The sequence below is a fragment of the Mesoplodon densirostris genome, chromosome 7 (assembly GCF_025265405.1).
Source record: "Mesoplodon densirostris isolate mMesDen1 chromosome 7, mMesDen1 primary haplotype, whole genome shotgun sequence".
NCBI classification, from domain to species: Eukaryota; Metazoa; Chordata; class Mammalia; order Artiodactyla; family Ziphiidae; genus Mesoplodon; species Mesoplodon densirostris.
In genome coordinates, this window is record NC_082667.1 from 50576491 (window position 1) to 50600364 (window position 23874).

The 23874-nt window shown below is 38.2% G+C and overlaps 1 protein-coding gene across 5 annotated transcripts in view; it reads left to right on the plus strand.

Annotated features, from left to right (window-relative positions):
* PRCP (prolylcarboxypeptidase) overlaps nt 1–23874 on the plus strand; it is a 73075-nt gene that overhangs the window by 34226 nt on the left and 14975 nt on the right. For all 5 annotated transcript variants that reach the window (XM_060104020.1, XM_060104023.1, XM_060104022.1 and 2 more), the window contains 5 exons: nt 4679–4819; nt 8175–8276; nt 11336–11517; nt 11754–11911; nt 12606–12778. In XM_060104020.1, the coding sequence (XP_059960003.1) occupies nt 4679–4819; nt 8175–8276; nt 11336–11517; nt 11754–11911; nt 12606–12778 (756 nt within the window). The remainder of the gene's footprint in view (nt 1–4678; nt 4820–8174; nt 8277–11335; nt 11518–11753; nt 11912–12605; nt 12779–23874) is intronic.

Consider the following 23874-nt stretch of genomic DNA (forward strand, 5'->3'; position numbering starts at 1 on the left):
TGTAACCTTGACCAAGGCACTTGACCTCTTTGAGTCTGGTTTCTTCAGTTGAACAACGCAGATCAAATGGCTTCTACGTCCCTGTCTCCTTTTATGTTGTGATTTATAAAATCTCTGTTCAGGAGCACAGGGCTGTAAGTGGCATGCAGGCCTCAGTTCTCAACAGCAGAGGGCACACTGTACCTAGTATGCTGGGTCGTTAGGTATTGGAAAATCTACAGTTGTGTAGCCCAAACTTGATATCGTTGATAATTAGGAAGAGTCAAGAAAATTCTGCAAACTAATGTTTTGTAAATGATATTTCACTACCTCTTTCTAGCTGTTTAATATTTAGGTGAAGCACTCAAGAGGTAGGAGATTTTGACATTCTAAGGGTATGTCCTATAATTCTGTGAAGAGCTTCATCACTCTCTGCCTTATTTACCCCATCTAAGTACTCCATGCTTAGGATTGGTGTGCAGATGGGATGGAGTGGAGAGCTAACATTCACTGAGCATGTATTATATACCAGGGACTATACCTAATACTTTGGATATGTTTTCTCTAATCTTCATAGCAATCCTTTGAGTCATGTGTTATTATCCTTATTTTATATAGGACAACAGCGGGGCTCACAGAGGTTAAGTGACTTGCCTGAGGCCCCACAGTAGCAATTCAAGTTCAGATCTATTGACTTCTAACCTGCTTTCTTTCTGTCATACCAGAGTTCCACCGGCTTTCCCCCAAGCTAAACAGTTAGGGATTGCTAGGAGCAGGAGTGCCCTGAGAGCAGCCACAGAAGAAGGTTTGGCTTTCTGTCTAAAGTTCTTGTGGCTCTTGTAATTCTAGACACAAGCTCTTCCTCTGGTGAGAATTTTTTTACCATATACATTTAACATGATATATGCAAACACATACCCATGTTTTCAAATCTGAAACCTTTAGACTGTATTATTGAAATAGGTTTCTTTGTGGGCTGCTTTTAAAGGGAACGGCAATATCATTTTACAAGGCTAGGCTCTAAAGTCAGTGGGTAAGTTGAAAATCACTATAGCAGAATTATCTTTGAGAATACCAGGGGAAGGCATCTTGTTAGAGAGCTGTGTACGTCCTTCCTTTAAGTCCAACACAGCTAGTCCTTCTTCCTTTGTTGAAACAGGTGATGGTTTTTCCTGTTGAGCTTCAAGTGATGCAGTTGGCTTGTATCTAGGGGCTGTGTTGGGGGGTAATTCACATCTTTAAACATCAGAGTTTCATTCAGCATAGTGAGATGCTTACATATTAGAAGTATTCTGAAACCTAGATCAAGAGAGGGAATAGCAGATTCTTGTCTTATTTGGGGGCTTATGCTAACTCATTGGTTCTCAAAATGTTAGCTGTACATCAGAATTACTTGGAGGGCTTGTTAAAACACAAGTTACTGAGTTCTACTCTCCACAGTTTCTAATTCAGTAGGCCTGGGATTCAGCCAGGTAATTTGCATTTTTAACAAGTCCCAGATGAAGCTGATACTGATATCTAGGGACCTCATGTGGAGAAACACTACTAATTTGAATGGAAGCAAGTGGAATCACTTGTCTATCTTCCCTTCACTGTTTGCCTGTTTCTCTTGCTCTTTTTTACTTTTAGGCTTAGTGGGTATAATTGAATTAGTTTACGTTAAATCAAGGAGCTGTGGCTCAGCTAACTCTTTATCCTGTTGCTTAGTTTACTACTTGGCCTAGAACAAGTACTTGGCCCATTCAATAGATGCTTGTTGAATAAGTGATTGAGAGAGTTAACATACGTCATAGGAGGGTTTTTTTAGCACATGGACATCATTATTATATACCTGTTCCATACAGACTGCTTATTTTCCTGAAAGGTAGATAGTCTTTGTATTAGAATAGCTTGTATTTTAGGACTATATATAGTGATGATCGTGGACATTGGGAAGTGTGCATTAGGTGCAGTTTTGAGAAACTTGCATTTTGGGACCTCTGGTATGAATGTGAAGTATGCATGTATGTGTGTGTGTGTGTGTGTGTGTGTGTGTGTGTAGATGGAGTGGGTGCAGGAAGTTCCATCTGTTTTAGAATGGCCAAGGGAAATCTTACAAGGTCTGGATTAGGTCAGAACCAGCTCCTGCCCCAGGAAGGCTGGAGCAGCACTGGATCAGCCTATGTGTGCCCCAGAGCACCCTGTATTCTCACTCCTGTCCCTCCAAAGCACTGAAGAATTCAAACACTATGACTCTAAAGGCTTAGTGGGCTCTGTACTGTTGGGTAACTCTTTAAATTCAGATAGTTGTATATGAACTTTACCGTATTATAGGGTTTAATAATTGTATTTTTTAAATGGTGAGTTTATTAAGAGAAGGGTGAAAAAACTCAAAAAATATATTTAAAGTTCAATGTAAGCTTAAAATTGTGTCATTCTGACGTGTTTTATATTGTATCTCACAAAGGCTCAGTATCCAGTGTGTTTTTTTCTCTCAGTGTAGATTACATTTTTTCCTTTAAATTCATTTTACTTTTTTATGCTGAAGTATTTTCAAGTAAATTATAGACTGCATGACGTTTTCTCTCTAAATCCTTCAATGTACAGCTGTAGAAAAAGAAAAACATTTTTTTATGTAGCCAAAACAATATGATCACTCTTAACAAAATTAACAAGTCCTGGGCCTCCTTGGTGGTGCAGTGGTTGAGAGTCCGCCTGCCGATGCAGGGGATACGGGTTCGTGCCCTGGTTGGGAGGATCCCATATGCCGCGGAGCGGCTGGGCCCGTGAGCCATGGCCGCTGGGCCTGCGCATCCGGAGCCTGTGCTCCGCAACGGGAGAGGCCACGACAGTTAGAGGCCCGCGTACCGCAAAAAAAAAAAAAAATTAACAAGTCCTTAGTCTCACCTAATACCTAGTCCATATTTAAATTAACCCAGTTGTCCCTAAATTTTCATTTATATCTTATTTGTTCAAACCAAGATACAATCTGGAATCAGGCATTGCATCTGATTATTATGTTCCTTAAAATTTATTTAATCTAAAACAGTCCTTTTATCAGGATATTGCCTTGCCTTTTTCTTGTAAAATGTCTTACCTTTGGATTTGTCTGATTGCCTCTTCAGAGTATCTTCAGTTTGTTTTTCTACCCTTTGTATTTCCCAGAAACTGGAAATTAGATGTAAAGACTGGACTAAGCTAGAAGTTGAACATTTTTGGCAAGAATTCATCATAGGTGAAATGTGCTTTGTGTTGTACCATGTGAGGAGATACATAATTCCTGCTCACACCACTGTTAGTGATGCTAACTTTTTTTTTTTTTTTTTTTTGCGGTATGCGGGCCTCTCACTGTTGTGGCCTCCCCCGTTGCGGAGCACAGGCTCCGGACGCGCAGGCTCCGGACGCGCAGGCTCCGGACGCGCAGGCTCAGCGGCCATGGCTCACGGGCCCAGCCGCTCCGCGGCATATGGGATCCTCCCAGACCGGGGCACGAACCCGTGTCCCCTGCATCGGCAGGCGGACTCTCAACCACTTGCGCCACCAGGGAGGCCCGCTAACTTTGATTACTAGGTTAAGGTGATGACAGCCTGATCTTGTGACAGTATTCTCTATGGTATTACTTTGGTAGTAATATGAATGTTCATTTTCCTGTCATCCATTCTTCTAATGCTTTTAACACTATTTGGTAATTCTTGCCTGAATCAGTAACTTCACTAGGGTTTGCCAAATATCATTTTTCTAATATTGTCATTCCTTCTGCATTAGCTGACATTTGGTAAAACAGAGCTCTTTTTCATCAACTGGAACTATTTGGTACCCTGAAATATAATTCTATTGGAAAGGCAGGTTAAATGTTGAGTTCTTTACTTTTTTATTTACAACTTCTAAGTGAGGAGTTGGTTTAATAAATAACTTAAATGGTGGCGAATGAATATTTTTCTTGCTTTTTCTTTTTTGATATCCTTATGGAGTAATGGATTTTCATGAATTGAACGTTTCAATCAACTACAATCATTATTCTTATGTTCAATTTGTTTTATGTTCAATTTATTAAAACTTTAGCTAATGATAGTCCTTTGTAGTTGGCTCCTATATTTGTTAGATATAACTCCATTAATTTTTGAGTGCTTCCTTGCACAGGAAGATGCATTGGTTTATCTTGTAGCTTTCTTGTCCCAAATGTCAGGCAACCATTTCACTAACAAGCCCTATTCCTTTTAGTGGGGAATAGTATTAGATACCAAAATCCTGGCCCTTGGAATGTTAATTGTTATTGGGGTGACAATGTTTATAGACCTTTTCAGTGGTCTGTTTAGTCCTTGAATTTTGATATTAAAAGTTTCAATAATGAAAATTCAGGTAGTAAGGAATGTCTGTATTTTAAAAATAAATAGGTTCCAATTAATAGGTTCTACTGTTTCATTCAATTTTAACATTATTGTGTTTTTAAGTAGCTACTTGATTTTATAATTGTATCTTTTGTCTTACACTGAAAATCTTGACCACCAATAACATTGCTTTATCTTAAAATATAAAGAAAATAATTTCAAAATAACAATATCAATATTACTACTACTAATGAAACCAAATGAAGTTTAAATTTTTTTTTGTGATTTTTGTAGCATAGATTGATTCTAATGGAAGAATAAATGTAAATACTTGTTTGATATTTAATAACTTTCCTTTGAAATATGTCTTGTCTGTTTCTTTTTTGTCATAGGTTGATCATTTTGGATTTCATACTGATAAAACTTTTAAACAACGGTACCTAATAGCTGATAAACATTGGAAGGAAGATGGTGGATCTATACTTTTCTACACTGGTAATGAAGGGGACATTATCTGGTTTTGCAATAATACGGTATGTGCAGATTTGTGAAACTCTGGGCTCAATTTCCTTTTTATTATGATCAACTGGAAAAAATCTTTTGCAGTATATATGACTATTTCTGTATTGTGAAGTTCTTTAAAAAATAACAAAAAGACAAACTCACGAATAATAGAAAAACAGCAAAAGTACATGAATAGGCAGTTCACAAAAGAATAAATACAGATATCCAACAAGCCTGTTCAGCCTTAAAGAATTACACATGCAAAGAATGAAATACTATTTTTGGACAATTGAATTTTAAAAGATTAAAAAAAAATCCCAGCTTATTTAACGATTGAACAAGGATATGAGGCAAATGGGAGTAGGAATGTTATGGATATAGTTTATTATTATTATTATGGTCTCTAGAATGTGAACACAAGGTCAGGAATTTTTGTTTGTTCAGTGTTGTATGCTCAGATCCAGGACTGTGCTAGGCATATAGTAGGTACTCAATAAATATTTGTTAAATGAATGAATTAATAAAATCTAAACAAAGCCAGTACAAATAAGAAAAACTAATACAAGTTTGATTGTCAAATAGGAATGGACAAAGGTAAAACTGTAGCTATATTTTAGCTTTCCTGTTCTACCATTTTTCTTAATATTTGTGAGGGTAAAAAAATGTAGCTGTTATCTTGCTTCCCTGACTATATATTCTATCATCTTTTATAATAATGCTTGAATCTGTTAACAAAACTTAATTTAGGAGGACACATGAAAGGAAGAAATTTTCCTTTTTAATGTTCCAGAGCTAAGACTAGAAAATGGCAACTTTCTACCGAAAAACTAGTCTGTGAATTACCTTAAAGTGGGGACTGAATCATATTTTCTCCACTGCCAATGTCTGGCATGGTGCCTGGTATTCAGGAGGTCTTAGTAAATGTTGAACTGAACTGCACTGAAAGCAAAGCTATGAACCCAATTATACTGTGTTATCACATTCCACATTTCTGATTATTTCCTTAGGAATGCTAATAGTCTAAATATGTTAGTTGAAAATAAAATAATTCCCTAAGAGCTGAGATCCTAGATATCTGTCTCTCTTAGATGAGTGACAGATGAAATCAGGACTTATTTTCCATCAGATTCCTGCTCTGTTATTCTGTGAAACAACTGAGGCTGCCTTGTCTCCCTTTCTCTTTCTAATGTGATTTCTCTTTTATGCCAAGGCCACGGGGCAGCTTCTCCTATCCAGTTATTTTCCCAGCTCTTGTTCTTTATCAGAGGTAGGCAACTGTTCCTGCCTCCACAGACCCCACTGCTCTGACAGGCACTGCAGCATAATTTAATAAGACTTGCTGGGAACCTCTGACCTCTGAAGTGGTAGAAAGGAAGAGCTACTCAGGGTAGGAAGAGTTCCAGGTACCTGATAGAGGCAGATCCTAGAAGGACAGATCTTGGCCCTTTCTCAGCCCTAGACACACCTTCCTTTACATACTAAAATGTTTGGGTTGCATATTTACATATTCTGGACATTTATTTATTGAGAGGCAGTATAACATAGTGGTCAAGAGTGAAGATGTCAGCCAGTGATAAGATTTGAATTCTGGTTTTGCCACTATGCTTTGTGACTTTGAGTAAGTTTCTTATTCTGTGCCTTAGTTTTTATATATTAAATGGTTATAATAATGTCTAGTTAATTGAGTTGTTATGAGGGCAAATAAGAATTAGGAACTTAGAACAATGCTGGCACATAATGTTATTTAATATTAATATGTTACATGGACCTCTTTTGAAAAATAAAACACCCTGAAGTAGGTACAGGTAAATAATCACTTAATACAGTTGCTTCCTCTCAAACCCTGAGGTCAACTCCTCTGGCTACTTTGATGGATGATCCTTACCCTTAAGAAGCTCATAGTCTGGTAGGGTCAGACACACATGTAAGCAAATATTGCAACAAAGTAATAGAGATCTATACCTAGCACAGTGGTATTGAGAGGAGGGTGTGATCAGTAAGCCATAGTGGGGGCAGGCAGAGGAGGGCATCCTGAGCTGGTGTTACAGAATCTGTAGATTCATGGCAGGGAATGAGCAAGGTGTTAAGAGAGAAAATGGGGGTTATTGAAACCATCACAGATACCAGGTTAAATTCTCTGTCCTCACATGCATACAGCTCTTTTAATTGTTCGTTTATTGGTCAAGACAAACAAAAAAAACTTAGAGTTTCTTAGTCTTTGTTAGGGAGCAACAGCTCATTAAAAAGCAATAATGTGCACTGGGAATGACAAGTAGTTTTAATCTGTGCTAAATCTAAATCTAGTTGATTGAAGTTGGGCACCTAGAATGCTTTGTTAAGAAGGATTCTGAGGGCACAATTTGAGGTAAGTGAAAAAATGCAATGGTTGATTAATGACCAGCATTATGTGTGGAAATAGGAGGTCTTACTGCACTTGATGATTGTGTTCTGGAGCCAGATGGCCTGTGCTTGAATCCTAGCTCTACCACTTTCTAGCCGTGTGACTGTCACAGGTTATTTAAACTCTTGTGCCTCAGCGTCCTTGTCTGTAAAATGGGTATAATCAAAATGCCTATCTCTTAGATTGTTGTGATAATTAAGTGAATACATATAAAGTGTTTAGAAGGGTATCTGACAAGTTGTAAGCACTCAATTAATATTAGCTATGGTTAGCTACTATTTATCTTCATGTAAATAAGATTAATATAAAACCCGGGGCCTCCCTGGTGGCGCAAGTGGTTGAGAGTCCGCCTGCCGATGCAGGGGATACGGGTTCGTGCCCCGGTCTGGGAGGATCCCATATGCCGCGGAGCGGCTGGGCCCGTGAGCCATGGCCGCTGAGCCTGCGCGTCCGGAGCCTGCGCGTCCGGAGCCTGTGCTCCGCAACGGGGGAGGCCACAACAGTGAGAGGCCCGCATACCGCAAAAAAAAAAAAAAAAAAAAAAAAAAAAAAAAAAAAATAAAACCCAAGGGAGTCCAATATGTTTATTTGTACAGTTCTCTTTCATGTTATAAATAAAAGTTATCTGTGAGTAGACAGATAACTTAGTTATCCACAGCTCTTTCCTAGATTCTTTGGCACACAGTGCAATTTGAAGGCTATTTTAGACATAATGTTGATTCTGAGGCTAGAGTGTCAGAATAAGGAGAGTTGGAATGACTGGTAGTTGAGCAACTTGGGCTTATTTTTAATTGTTTCACTCTAATGCAGTGTGAGATTGATGTGCAACAATGAAACAGCAATTATATTATTTACCTGTGGAACAAATATGAATTGTGCAGCTTCTCAGAGAACTCTTTTTGGTCCATTTCATGAGTTGCAAAAAGATTCAGACTTTTTTTCATGACCTGATTTTATCCTGTGAATTTGTAAATTCCTCCTAGGGGTTCATGTGGGACATGGCTGAGGAACTGAAAGCTATGTTGGTGTTTGCTGAACATCGATATTATGGAGAGTCCCTACCCTTTGGTGCCAACTCCTTCAAGGTAGGTGTATTTTCTACTTTTAAGTTTAGAACATTTTCTAATTACATGTCCCACTGTAAGAAAGAAATGTTAGCTTTAAGTTGAACTGCCTGAAATTTCAGTAATTTGTACTTAATCTTTACTTTTTATGTATAATGATCAGTCTTTAACTCAGTGTGATGAGGCTAGCCTTCACCAGGCAAATCTTAATCTATGGCTGCAGAGATTGGAGGGAACTTTTCAGTGTTTAAAAAATGTCAGTAGGGCTTCCCTGGTTGCGCAGTGGTTGGGAGTCCGCCTGCCGATGCAGGGGACGCGGGTTTGTGCCCCAGTCTGGGAGGATCCCACATGTCGCGGAGCAGCTGGGCCTGTGAGCCGTGGCCGCTGAGCCTGCGCGTCCGGGGCCTGTGCTCCGCAGCGGGAGGGGCCACAGCAGTGAGAGGCCCGCGTACCGCAAAAAAAAAAAAAAAAGTCAGTAAATAATCTGCTTTATAAATTATACACTTAAATTATTGGGTCTACCACTGGAAAAAATGTAATGAGTGCGCAAATGTTTGCTTAGTAAGGTGTTTTTCAATAAAATAAGGACAAATCATCGCTATAATTCAGTGAGGCCAACTGGCCACTTGGATTCCCTTCTGGCCTTTCTGTTCTCACAAGGAGCTTTGGCCTCAGCCACAAATCTACACTTAATAAGCCAGGACACCTTTTCCTCAACTGAGTCACTCAAGTACTACCCTTGTGATTCTGGCTATATGAATTTGCCATCTGTATTATTATTCACTGACTATTTTTCTTTAAATAACTCACTTTTTTTTATGTGGACCATTTTTAAAGTCTTTATTGAACTTGTTACAATATTGCTTCTGTTTTATGTTTTGTTTTTTTGGCCCCAGGGCATGTGGGATCTTAGCTCCCCACCGGGGATCAAACTTGAACCCCCGGCATTGGAAGGTGAAGTCTTAACCACTGGACTGCCAGGAAAGTCCCACAACTCACTTTTCAAACTTAGTGTTATCTTAGTAAGGCTTTATGTACTATTTTTCTCTAAATTACATTGAAATAAAACAAGTATTACATTAAAAATGTTTACTCACTACCTAAGATCATCATGCATACCACCGTTATACACATACCATGCTTTTGGAAAAATCTGAGTTAGAAATGATTGGGGTTAATCATTTTCTAGGCTTCCTGTTTTGAAAGGACTTTTAATTTTTATTTTCAGAGGTTTTATTAGCTCATGTTATAAATAAATAAATAAATAAATAAATAGTCCTTGTTTTATAAATGAAAAGCAGAGCAATTTGCTGATATTTGTTAGGCTATGTGGGAAACTCTATCCTTTAGCTTATTATTTTGTATAATTATCTGATTAGGGGAGTTGACAGGTCCTGAAACCATTGGGAGGTAGTCAGCTTGTTGCAGATAGAAACAACCTCCTCTCCTAGGTCACTGTGGTTCATACGTTGCTAGCAAAATGGCGGTAAGGGCTGTCTTTGATATGCTTCCTTCCCTTCATGTGCTCACAGAATTTGTCAGTAGCGTAGGGGAATATTACAGATATATTGTGAGACTTGGGAAAAAACTGCACTCAGCTATACATAGTGCCATGAAAACTGGAAGTAAAGAATAGTGACAGACAATGAGAGAGAAGGTAAGAAGCCAGAAAGCATACATCTTGGATAAGAGGGAAGGTTAAAGGAGTAGGAAAGAGGAAAGATGGAACTCTGGTTCCAAAATATACCAGGTGATGGGAGTAGTCAGAGTGGTGAGACTAAAGTGTGAAGGTCAAATAGGATAGTCTGATATGGGTATGTAGGTGTGTTAGTTATCTATTGCTACATAACAGTTTACCTCAAACCTTAGTGGCTTAAAACATTTATTATCTTACAGTTCCTGTGGGTAAGGAATTAGGAGTGGCTCAGCTAGGTGGTTCTGTTTCAGGGGATCTCATGAGCTTAAGATGTCAGTTAGTGCTTCAGTCATCTGACGACTTGATTGAGGCTGGAGGACACTCTCTGCTCATAGGGAAGATCCACATGAGTGACAAACTGATGCTGGGTATTAGTAAGAGGCTTCGGTGTATCCCCTCTTGGGTTTTTCCAAAGGCCTGCTTGAGTGACCTTTTGACATGGCAGCTACCTTCCCTCAAATGTGACAATCCAAGAGAGCAAGGTAGAAACTGCAGTGCTTTTTATGACCTGACATTGTAAGTCGCATATCACTTCTGCCACATTCTATTCGTGTTAGAGCCAAGTCACTAAGTCCAGCCCAAGTTCAAAAGGAGAAGAGTTAGTTTTCACCTTTTCAAAGGAGACACTTCATTAGCCTTCTCAGCTAAGCAGGACTCCGAGTTCCACCTCCCTATACTGCAATGAGGAAATTCTCCCTAGGTAGAGAACTAGATGATCGTGGAACTTACTTGCGGAGTATCCTTCTCTCAGGGCTCAAAGTCTTGTGTTGCTTGTTTTCCAATGTCTGAAAATAGTTGTTCCATAGGTTGCTGTTTTTCTTTTTTTTTTTTTAACTCCAATTTTATACTTGTACATCAGGCAGGCTGATGTGTTCCAGTTGTTGGTATGTCAGACATAATAATCATCTTTCTGATGAGGAAGGGATTTTTATTTTTACGGATGATTCTTACTTCAATTTTCCACAGGGTTTACTTTACCTTTGCCTATATGGTAGCCATTGTAAATGTTTCAAGATTTGAAATAAAAGTTAGAATAGAGTAGTTGTCTGTTAAGATTAGTATTGTATTCTATCACATTTGTTGTTAAATGTTACTTACAGTTTGTCTCTGCTGTTTCTACTACCTCAACAAGGTCTTTGGTAAATAGCATTTAATAGAAATTACATTTGAATGCAAAATACATTATCTTCTTCCCACAAACTTAAAGTCACTTTTTCATGAGTTTAAATCAGCATTGCTATTGCTTTGACTGGGCGTTTTAACTCAGTTACCTAGAAATTCTATTTGGAGAAAAGCTTATCTGGCTTTTTTCTGGATCTATGCTATGCCTAAGCTGCTATTTATGTGCACATTTATACCCATGTTCTTTGTTATTTTTCTTTAGGATTCCAGACACTTGAATTTTCTGACAACAGAACAAGCTCTGGCTGATTTTGCAGAGTTAATCAAATACTTGAAAAGAACAATCCCAGGAGCTAGAAATCAACCTGTCATTGCCCTAGGGGGCTCTTACGGTGGCATGCTTGCAGCCTGGTTCAGGATGAAGTATCCTCATTTGGTGGTTGGGTAAATGCACTTATGTTGGATGTGAGCACTTTCTTAATAATTGTCAAGGCAAACGTAGGGATTTGTTTTGGGTAAAACATGTTCTATTCTGTTGTACTAAGAGTTCTAATTTCTGTTTCATTAACAGCTGTTATTTTTCTCACCATTTTTGTTCAATATAAGTTTCAATTTTAAAACTTGAATTCGATGAGTTACATTTTTTTCTTTTCTCCTTCCTTGGACTTCTTACCATTTAGAGCTCTTGCATCCTCTGCCCCCATCTGGCAGTTTGAGAATATGGTACCTTGTGGTGTATTTATGAAGATTGTAACTACAGATTTTAGGAAAAGTGGCCCAAATTGTTCAGAGAGTATCCGCAGGTCCTGGGATGCCATTAGTCGACTCACAGAAAAGGGTAAGGTTTAATTTAAAGAATGGAATCTTGGGATTTTTTACCTTTTAAGTGTAAAATTTAACACTTCCCACTTTCTAAGTAAACTTTTTATATATTTAATTATAACATATGTATTTAAGTATAACATACAGAAAAGTACACAAATCAAAATACATAGCTTGGTGAATTTTTGCAAAGTGAATATATAGTGTAATCAGCATGCAGATCAAGAAATTCCCTCAGAAATCCCCTCAAGCCCTTTTCAGATACTACCTCTGCATTTATCAGGCTAATCACTATCCTGCATTCTAGAACCATAGATTAATTTTTCTTGCTCTTGAATTTTTTAGTAATCAGAATTGCATAGTATGTATTTTTTGTCTCTGCTGTCTTTTGCTCGGCACTGTCAGATAAATCCATTTGTATTCTTTAGTTGTAGTTTATGCATTCTCATTGCTCTATATGTTCCATTTGTTTATTTGCAAAAAGGAATGATTCAGAATACTAATTCTGGTAAGCTTCATGAGATAGGCAACTTATCTATCACGAGATTAACCAGTTCTAAAAATATTTTGTTCAATGTTGAAAAAGCATTCTTGGAGAAACTGTATAGAAGACGGAGTTTTCTAAAATACCAAGTGAAGAATGAATGATCTGTAAAGCCCTTCTGTTGAGCAGTGCTTACTAGATTCCAACAATTTGATTCTATTCTCAGGTACTGGCTTGCACTGGCTTTCTGAAGCCCTTCACTTATGCACTCCATTAACAGAATCTCAGGATGTTCAGCGTTTGAAAGACTGGATCTCTGAAACCTGGGTGAATCTGGCAATGGTGGACTACCCTTATGAGTCCAACTTTTTACAGCCTTTGCCTGCTTGGCCTATCAAGGTAATAGGAAAATGTCCTTTCATCACTTTTAATCACATACTTCTCTCTCTCTCTCCTCCCACTTTTTTTTTTTTTTTTTTTTTTTGGTGCATTCTCTGACTTTCAGCATCAGAGGAAGTCCCAGTGACAAAGGGGCTCTGAAGTTAGTCAAACCTCAAACCTAGGCAAATCCTGGCTTTTGTCACTTTCTGGTTCCTCAAACTTGGACATGTTACCTAGCTCTTCTGAACCTCAGTTTTCTCATTTGAAAAATGGAGATAAAATGCATAGATTACAGAGTTGTATAAATTACAACTCTTAGAACTAAGAACCAACTCTTAGAACTAAGACCAATAGTTGCTGTTGGGCCTCCCTGGTGGCGCAGTGGTTGAGAGTCCGTCTGCCGATGCAGGGGATACGGGTTTGTGCCCCGGTCCGGGAGGATCCCATATGCCGCGGAGCGGCTGGGCCTGTGAGCCATGGCCGCTGAGCCTGCGCATCCGGAGCCTGTGCTCCGCAACTGGAGAGGCCACAACAGTGAGAGGCCCACGTACTGCAAAAAAAAAAAAAAAAAAAAAAAAGTTGCTGTTAATGGAATAATTACTATGTACCAAATTCTGTGCTCTGCACTTCATATACACAGTTTATATATGTGAGACACATAGAGCTATATAATACATGGTCCGTACTTAATAAATGGCAGCTGCTATCAAAGTGCTATGATTCAGTCAACTGCTAACACATTCTAAGTGCTACATACATCATAAAGGCATGATCCCCACACAGCAAGGTAGAGTGGAAAGAGCACTGACTCTGGTTCCTTGTTCAGAACTACCATTTACCAGCTGTGTGATCTTGGGCAAGTCTGTTCTCTTCTTGGGCCTCTGTGTCTTCCTCTGCACAATGGGATAACGATACCTATGTTCTCAATAGGGATGTGCTGAGGATCAAATAAAATATTGGATGTGAAAACACTCTGGAAAATTTAAAGACACTTGACACAATAAATTTTAAGGTTCTTTTCATGCCAGAATTCTTTATTGTATATGTTCTTTTTAAGCATTCCTTTGTAAAGAGCATTCCTCTTAGTTTTAAAAACAAAAGCTGGCCAACTTGATGGTTATTAAATTTAGAGAATACAGCAGACTCTACAGCTAGAATGAATGCTGTGAATGTAGATAGAATTGGTAATACAAGAACCAGGTTTCAAAAGCACTTTTAATTTAACTGTCCCTTTGAATTATTAAATGCACACCTTGTTTAAAACTTTGTAACCGAAATGGAACAAGATCGTTTGCTATTAGAGATATTTTTCTTCATCTGAAAAGTAGGATGACCAGTGAGTATATTGCACATAGCAAGCCAGAGGTAAATGCATATTGAATTAAATTGAATTTTGACAATACAAAGTTATTTTAAAGAGCAGATCTCTCTCATGGTAAGAAAACCTAGATCAAAATAATGAGAAAAAACTAAATCTGAACCGATTAGTCTCCATAAATGTCTGTGTGCTAATAATGTCTTATCTTTCTATATTATTTTACTATTTACAAAGCACTTTCATATATACTATCTCATTTAATCCCCACAAAAATACTGTGGGAAAAAAGAGTTATAATTCCAGTTTTATGGAGAGGATATTTAAGCTCAACTAAGAGGTAGTGGAAGTGGGATTTGAACTCGGGTCTACCATTGTTCAGAGGCTTTGATCTTCTCCCACATTGCACTGAACTAGAAGACTTGACTGAAGATTTGGGTAGATTGCTGGCCACAGTGTGACAACTATCAGATTTAACTTTGAACTCTGTGTACAAAGTGAGAATTACATTTGCATCTTTATGCCCACTTGGAGAACAACTGAGTTGTCAGATGATAAAAACATATGGGCAATTCCCTCATTACTTAGAATAGGGGTTGGCAAACTTTATGTGTAAAGGACTATATAGTAAGTATTTTAGGCTTTGTGGGCCATGTAGTTTCTGTCACAGCTACTCAGTTCTGTAGTTCTAGCAGAAAGTAACTGTAGACAATATTTAAATGAATGAGGAAGACTATGTTCCAACAATACTTTATTTATAAAACAGGCAGTGGGCTGGCTTTGGCCTGTAGTTTGCGGCCCTGACTCAGAAAAAATGCCAGAGGAATACAGCTTTTTAATATTCATTTGTTTATGATTTGGAACAGTGAACAGTCTAACTGGTTTTATCTCTGCTTCTTTAATGTTCCTTTTGAGATATTTTGCTGTTGAGTCTTAAACGTAAATATATATTCTATCCTATCTCTCTCCTAAATAATCACTCAAAATTAGTGGAGTATATCTCAAATATTTTGTCATCTGTTTTTGACTTAGCACAATCTTTCTTTTATCTTTTGTGTACATATATATTTTAAAAGTTTGTTTTTAAGGCAAGATAACTTTGTGTCTTTGCCTCACAATCACCTTTCACTTCTTTTATCTAGGACTTGTTCTTGTCATTTCCTCCAGTTAATATTTTTTTTACCAACTTTATCCTTTCTTTTGACATATTAAGGAATTCTTGATTGCTTATGATATATTTATAATTCTGTTTCCTGCCTGCACCCCACCAAAAGTAATCTCTCTTTGACTTTTGCTTGAGAAACTTTCATTGCCTACATCTATCTCTAATTTTATCCTATCTGATTTCAGAATTTTTCCACTTCATGCCTCTCTTCCCAACTCTTAGCTTCAGATCACTTTCTTTCACTGTTCATTCTGTTTCTCCTTTCTTGACCCCCTCTCTGTTCTCCCAACCCCCTAATCCCTGGAACACTACCCAGTTGGGGACTGCTCTTTCACTTGGATAGTTCCATTTAACCAGGACTCCTCCTCCCTCTGATACACTTCCTCCTTTTTAAAGGGCTGACAAACAGTCGTCCTTTTCTGAGTCTGTAACTCAGGCTTAGGATGGTGAGATAATATGTAATAGTTGGGTTATGAAAAAAAGCAGGTGATTTCCAATTCTGCCTGGACCTTGTACAGTTCTGAAGTATCCACATGCAGCAACTGAATGCCATTTTCCATGTCAACTCAAATATCATTCTTTCTAATTTATCTTTGAGCCATGCACACTCAGACTCCATTTGCTTTTGTTTACTGTTAACAGAAGCTGCAACATTCATGCAGAAATAATCATGGACTTGGCTGATAGAACACAAGGAAGAAGAGAAAAGGGAAATAGAAAACCCCTCTGTCATTTGACTGCTCTGTCAGCATAAAAACTGCTAGTTCTCAGTTCTCAGCTTAAAGACCAGTTTTAAAGGATACTGTAGAGTTTATCTATTTTGGAATCATTTTCAGCTGATAACTCACCAAATCTTTTGGCTTAGCCTCCTGAGCATGCAGATAGATACAGTGAAATAATAAGATATAAGATGGAAAACCTCTTCCGTTTGTCATGGTGTTTGATAATGTATGCGACCTCTCTGGGTGGTTTAAGCGGTTTAGGTGCATTCTATGAAAAGGGAGCTTTTAATGACAAAACTAATGTGATTATCTGAGTGAGGGTGAGAGGCGTATTGAAGCCTTAGAGAAAGAAAATCTGTTAGAAAAGCTGAATGTATCTGCTTAATCCTTTCTCTAATGTGGATGGACCATACTCTCTGAGAAGAGATTGGTCTTTTTTTTTTTTTTAACCTATCTTCTTTCCTTCTTCTTTAAAAACATATTCTTTGCCTTCTTTTTCTCTCTTATTCAAATGCTTATCCTCATAGGTAGAGGGACACTTAAAGCTTTTAAACAATTCATTATCTTCACTTTCTCTGGTGTACATGGGTCAAAGGGCAGAACCTAAATATTTGGGTACAGAGCTGATTAGTTTGGTACTAAGATTACAGTGTTCTACTATCTCCATAATTTCTACACTCTTTAAAACAGAATTATTAAAATGGACCTCTTAGGCTCTTTTTACATTTTTCCTGAATGTTCACATTTGTTCTAGGAAGTAGAAAGTGAATTAAGTCTGTCCATTTCCTGAACCTCATTTTGCTCTACTCTTTTACAGTTTCCTTTTCACTATTGCATAATAAGAAGTTTTATAATTTTATATTGCCACAGAATCCCTTCTATCTAAGTTTCTACCTAAAACAAATAAACTTAGGAAAATATAATCTAAGAATAAAAAAATATTTGTTTAAAAAATTAAGCATGAGGCTACAGGTATGTTTAGGTACTGTTTGTATTGTTATTTGTCTCTTATATTATAACTTCTAGGTTGAGTGTGTGTAGTGTAGTGGTTACAAATGGAAGCTTCAGAGTGGGTCTGCATTTGAAAACCCGTTCTGCTACTTCCTGGCTGTTTGACTTTGGAGAAGTTTCTTAACCTCTCTGTGCTTTAATTTCCTCAACTGCAAAATGGGGGTAATAGTAATTATAATGCTTCTTAGGGTCATTATGAGGATTTAATAGGACCTGGTGTATAGTAAGCACTAAGTTGATGCTAGTTATATGCATATAATTGTTATTATATGATATCAAAGAGACATTCGTATACCAGGACTTTGTAGCCAAAGTTTGGGTTCAGAACTTATATTCACAGTTTTAAATTTGTGTATCTGTAGCAGACCTTTCTGAGCTTATTTCCTTCCCTGTGAAATGCAGATGGTTATTATATGTTTCTCCCTGGGTCATTGTAGGGAAAGCACCTGACCTCAAGGAATAGTCAATAGTTTTACTAGCAGACTCAGCCCCAGCTGCCCCCTTATCAGTAGATTTATAGTCTAAGTAGGAATGCTGTGCCTTTTGTAGAAATTGTTTAGAAGACACTGTTTGCTAGTGTCTACAAAATAAATGGAAAGTGTAGTACAGGGCCTACCTCAGTGCTGAGTATTTCGGATGGAAGTGGTTGGCAGAGAATCTTTCCTTGTCTGATTAGATCACAGTCCCTAAGTAAATAATCAACAGACTAAGTGCTTGCCCTCATCAGATGGGTAATACCTGCAAATTATCAGGCTTAAGCTGAAGTATTATATGAGGTTGAAGCAAAAATGCCAGTATTTGTGTTTGACTTATAAACATGGTAATTTCATGTGGTTCAGCTTAATATTTACGTAAGTATTTTGTGTATCCTATAGATCTTTAATAAAAGTATATGAATATATCCTGTTGAATTATTAGTCTTTGAATAGCATGGGAATAGTGCTGAGGTTTTGCTAGTATAATTTAAGTATTTTGGGGAAAACTTTATTTACTCTTGGCTACTAAAATTCTTAATGGAATACAGTCTTCCCTCAGTATCCATGGTATCCTCAGGGGATTGGTTCCAGGAGCCCCTGTGTATACCAGAATCCATGGAAGCTCAAGTCCCTTATATAAAATGGTGTAGTATAGTCAGTGGGCCTCTGTATCCATGGGTTTCCCATCCGTGAATTCAATCAACCTCAGGTGGAAATGTCCATCCATGGATGCCAAACTTGTGGATATGGAGGGCTGACTATATATTTATTGAAAAAAATCCGTGTATAAATGGACCCACCCAGTTCAAACCTGTGTTTTTCAAGGGTCAACTGTACATAGAGAAATGTAGAGAGTGTGTCTTTTATCTAGAGGATGATGCTTAGACTCACAGAATCTTTGAGTTAGAGAGGAAATTTAGAAACACCTAAAATAACAAAATTCTCTTATTTTAAATATTTGTAAACAAATTTTAAGTGATATTTTTCAGGCCTTCTCTCTATCATACGGGTAGAATTATCATCAACTGGTACTTCCTATAAGGCAGTTTGACATGATGTAGCAAAGGCCTTAAAAATGTTTATTTCCTTCAAACCAGTAATTCCTCTAAGAATTTATCTCAGGAAGACAAGCGTAGATAGGTAGATAGATAGATAGATAGATAGATAGATAGGTTTAGCCCCAAGGATATTTATTGTAGCCTTACTTGCAATAGTAAAAGATTGGGAATGATTCAAATGACCAATTATAGAGTTTCTTCAACTATTCCTCAACTCCCCATCCTGACTGCTCCCCTCTGAATTTCCTCATGTTGGTCAGTGTCCTTATTAGAGTGTGGTGCTCAGAATTGGACACAGTACTCCAAGGGTGCTCTGACCTCACAGAGGACAGTGGGCCCAGGATTGCCCTTAATCTGGACATGGAATTTCTATCAGCAGAGGCCAAGTTTCTGACCAGGATGTTCTCTCTGTGTAAGTGGGGCTGCCAAAACCCAAGTATTGTCAGCTGGTGCCAGTCCCCAGCCATGCTTGTGTCTCTTAGGGAGTGACAGTAACTGCTGTTTGCAGAGATGGCTATTCATAGGGACTCCTTTTCTTTGCCTGACAGAGGCCCAGTGTTCTAGCTCTGAGAGGGGATCTGATGCCAGCATGTGAGTCACACTCACTTGTTACTGTTCTCTTCGAGAGTTTTAGGCCACTTGTTGCTGCATATCAGCACTCCCTTCTCCCCCTGCCCAGCTTGCACTGTCACCCGGCCTCATCTACCATGCTGTGCTTGAACATAATGCTCTTCTCTGCATTGCATGGGTCTACTCCGTAGTTTTGTGCTGCATTTTGAAAGAGCTAAGTCCAGTGGGGGTGTCCACATGCAGGAAAGAATGCTGATCAACTGTTGGCATTAGATAGTTGAATAAATTCTATGATTGGTTCTTGATTTCCATATATTCTTGAGTATATCTAATTGGCATATTTCTCAGGAACATTTTCTGAGAAAAGGGCTATGCAATTAGGTATTTTTGACTTACCATGAATAATTGAGAGTTGTCAGAATAGTAAAACAATCTTTTGCCTTTTTTCTTCAACGTGCATTTCCTTATTGCTTTAGGCTTGATAGGTTTTTGCAGCTTTCAGTTTAGTTCAGTTCTGTTTCTTTTTTTTACATATAAATTTATTTATTTATTTTTAGCTGTGTTGGGTCTTCTTTGTTGCACGTGGGCTTTCTCTGGTTGCGGCAAGCGGGGGCTACTCTTTGTTGTAGTGCACGGGTTTCTCATTGTGGTGGCATCTCTTGCTGCGGAGCACGGGCTCTAGGTGCATGGGCTTCAGTAGTTTTCATGCACAGGCTTAGTTGCTCTGCGGCATGTGGGATCTTCCCGGACCAGGGATAAAACCCATGTCCCCTGCATTGGCAGGCGGATTCTTAACCACTGTACCACCAGGGAAATCCCAGCATGGTTTTTTAAATTAAAAAAAAAAAAATTTTTTTTTGGATTCTACATATAAGAGAAATAGATCATATAGTATTTGTCTTTCTCTGTCTGACTGATTTCACTTAGCATAATGCCCTTAAAGTCTACCCATGTTGTCACAAATGGCAAGATTTCATTCTTTTTTATGGCTTAATAATATTCCACTGTATACATTTACCATATCTCCTTTATTCATTCATCCATTGATGAACATTTAGGTTGTTTCCATATCTTGGCCATTGTAAATAATGCTGCAATGAACGTGGAGATGCATATATCTTTTTGGATTAGTGTTTTTGTTTTCTTTGGGTAAATACCCAGAAGTGGAATTGCCGGATTATATGGCATTTCTAGTTTTAAGTTTTTGAGGAAGCCTCCATACTGTTTCCAAAGTGGTGTACCAGTTTACATTCCTACCAACAGTGCACAGGGTTCCCTTTTCTCCACATTCTTGCCAACACTTGTCATTTTTATAATAGCCATTCTAATAGATGTGAGGTGATATCTCATTGTACTCTTTTTTTTTTTTTTTTTTTTTTTTTTTTTTTTTTTTGTGGTATGCGGGCCTCTCACTGCTGTGGCCTCCCCCGTTGCGGAGCACAGGCTCCGGACGCGCAGGCTCCGGATGCGCAGGCCCAGCGGCCATGGCTCACGGGCCCAGCCGCTCCGCGGCATATGGGATCCTCCCAGACCGGGGCACGAACCCGTATCCCCTGCATCGGCAGGCGGACCCCCAACCACTGCGCCACCAGGGAGGCCCCCTCATTGTACTCTTGATTTGCATTTTCCTTTTGATTAATGATGTAGAGCAACTTTTCATACACCTGTTGGCCATCTGTATGTCTTCTTTGGAAAACTGTCTATTCAGATCTTCTGCCCATTTTTAATCGGAATTTTTTTTTTTTTTTTTGCTGTTGAATTGTATGAGCTCTTTATATATTTCGGATGTTAGCCCTTTATCAGATATATGACTTGCAGATATTTTTTCCCATTCAGTAGGTTGCCTTTTCATTTGTTGATGGTTTCCTTTGCTATGCAGGAGGCTTTTAGTTTGATGAAATCCCACTTGTTTATTTTTGCTTTTGTTGCTTTTGTTTTTGGTGTCAGATTAAAAAAAATCATTGCCAAGACCTATGTCAAGGAGCTTACCACCTATGTTTTCTTCTATGCGTTTTATGGTTTCAGGTCTTACATGCAAGTCATTCACTTTGAGTTAATTTTTGTGTCTGGTATAAGATAGTCATCCAGTTTCATTATTTTGCATGTGGCTGTCCAATGTTCCCAACACTGTTTATTGAAGAGACTATCTTTACCCCATTGTATATTTTTTTTAATTTTATTTATTTATTTTTGGCTGTGTTGGGTCTTTGTTCCTGCACGCGGGCTTTCTCTAGCTGCGGTGAGCGGGGGCTACTCTTCGTTGTGGTGCGCGGGCTTCTCATTGTGGTGGCTTCTCTTGTTGCAGAGCATGGGCTCTAGGCGCCCAGGCTTCAGGAGTTGTGGCTCACAGGCTCTGGAGCACAGGCTCAGTAGTTGTAGCACACAGGCTTAGTTGGTCCGCGGCATGTGGGATCTTCCCGGACCAGGGCTTGAACCTGTGTCCCCTGCATTGGCAGGCAGATTCTTAATCACTGCGCCACCAGGGAAGCCCTCCATTGTATATTCTTGACTTGTTTGTCATAAGTTAATTGACCATATATGCATGGGTTTATTTCTGGTCTCTCTGTTCTGTTCCATTGATCTATGTGTCTGTTTTTATGCCAGTACCATATTGTTTTGTTTTGTTTTGTGGTACACGGGCCTCTCACTGTTGTGGCCTCTCTGGTTGCGGAGCACAGGCTCCGGACGCGCAGGCTCAGCGGCCATGACTCACGGGCCCAGCCGCTCCGCGTCATGTGGGATCTTCCCAGACCGGGGCACGAACCCGTGTCCCCTGCATTGGCAGGCGGACTCTCAACCACTGCACCACCAGGGAAGCCCCATATTGTTTTAATTAATACAGGTTTGTAATATAGTTTGAAATCAGAGAGTGTGATGCCTTTACCATTATTCTTTCTCAAGATTGCTTTGGCCATTTGGGGTCTTTTATGGTTCCACACAAATTTTAGAATTTTAAATTTTATTTCTGTGAAAAATGTCATTGGAATTTTGATAAGGATAGCATTGAATCTGTATATTGCTTTGTGTATGGATATTTTAACAATATTAATTCTTCCAATCCATGAGCATGAAATATATTTTCATTTATTTGTGTCTTCTTCAATTTTTTCATTAATGTCTTGTATTTTTTAATATATAGGTCTTACATGTCTAAAATACCTCCTCCCAGGTATTTTATTCTTTTTGATGTAATTTTAAATGGGATTGTTTTCTTAATTTCTCTTTCTGATAGTTCATTATTAGTATATAGAAACAGAAGATTTTTGTATGTTGGTTTTGTTTCTTGCAACTTTACTGAATTCATTAATTTTTCTTAATAAATTCATTAATTTTTCTAACAGCTTTTTTTTGGCCACACCACACAGCTTGTGGGATCTTAGTTCCCTGACCAGGGATTGAACCCATGCCTCCTGCAGTTCACGTGTGGAGTCCTAACCACTGGACTGCCAGGGAATTTTCTCTAACAGTTTTTTGATGGAGCCTTTATGGTTTTTCATATATAATATTATGCCATCTGCAAATAGAGGTAGTTTTACTTATTCCTTTCAGATTTAGATGCCTTTTCTTTTTCTTACCTAATTGCTCTGGCTAGGACTTCCAATAGTATGTTGAATAAAAGTGGTGAGAGTGGGCATCCTTGTCTTGTTCCTGATCTTAGAGTAAAAGCTTTCAGCTTTTCACTGTGAGTATGATGTTTGCTCTGGGCTTGTCATATACAACCTTTATTATGTTGAAGTATGTCCCCTCTATACCTAGTTTGTTGAGAGTTTTTATTTTTAATCATAAATAGATGTTGAATTTTGTCAAATACTTCTTTTGCATCTATTAAGATGATCATATGATTTTTATCCTTTATTTTGTTAATATGGTGGTTCACATTGACTGATATGTTGATGTTGAACCATCCTTGCTTCCCTGGATAAATCCTACTTGATCATGGTGTATGATCCTTTTAGTGTATCATTGAATTGGGTTTGCTAATATTTTGTTGAGGATTTTTGCATCTATGGTTATCAGGGATATTGGCCTGTAATTTTATTTTCTTGTGGCATTCTTATGTAGTTTTGGTATCAGGGTAATTCTGGCCTTGTAAAATGAACTTGGAAGTGTTCCCTCCTTTTCTATTTTTTTGGAAGAGTTTAGGAAGGATTGATATTAATTCTTCCTTGAATGTTGGTAGAATTCACCTGTGAAACCATCTGGTCCTAGACTTTTGGTTTTTTTGAAGGTTTTTGTTTACTGATTCAATCTCCTTACTAGTATTCAGCCTGTTCGGATTTTCTGTTTCATCATGATTCAGTCTTTTTTTTTTTGGCCGTACTGCACGGCATGTGAGATCTTAATTACCCAACCAGAGATTGAACCTATATCCTTTGCAGGGGAAATGTGGAGTCTTAACCCCTGGACCTCCAGGGAAGTCCCCCATGATTCAGTCATGATAGGCTGCATGTTTCTAGGAATTTATGCATTTCTTCTAGGTTGTTGAATTTGATGACATATAATTGTTTATAGTACTCTGTCATGATTCTTTGTATTTCTGTTGTATCAGAAGTACACAGGATCTGTAGTATCTGTAGTATCTCCTCTTTCATTTCTGATTTTATTTATTTGAGTTCTCTCTCTTTTTTTCTTGGTCACTCTGGCTAAAGATTTGCTAATTTTATTTTTCAAAATCCAGGTCTTAGTTTTATTAATTTTTTTTCTATTGCCATGCTCCAGACTGCCAGTGTTTCCTGGAGGGGAGCTTTACATTTGTCTGGTGCCCTGGTTTTTATGTCTGGCACCCCAGTTTTTGTG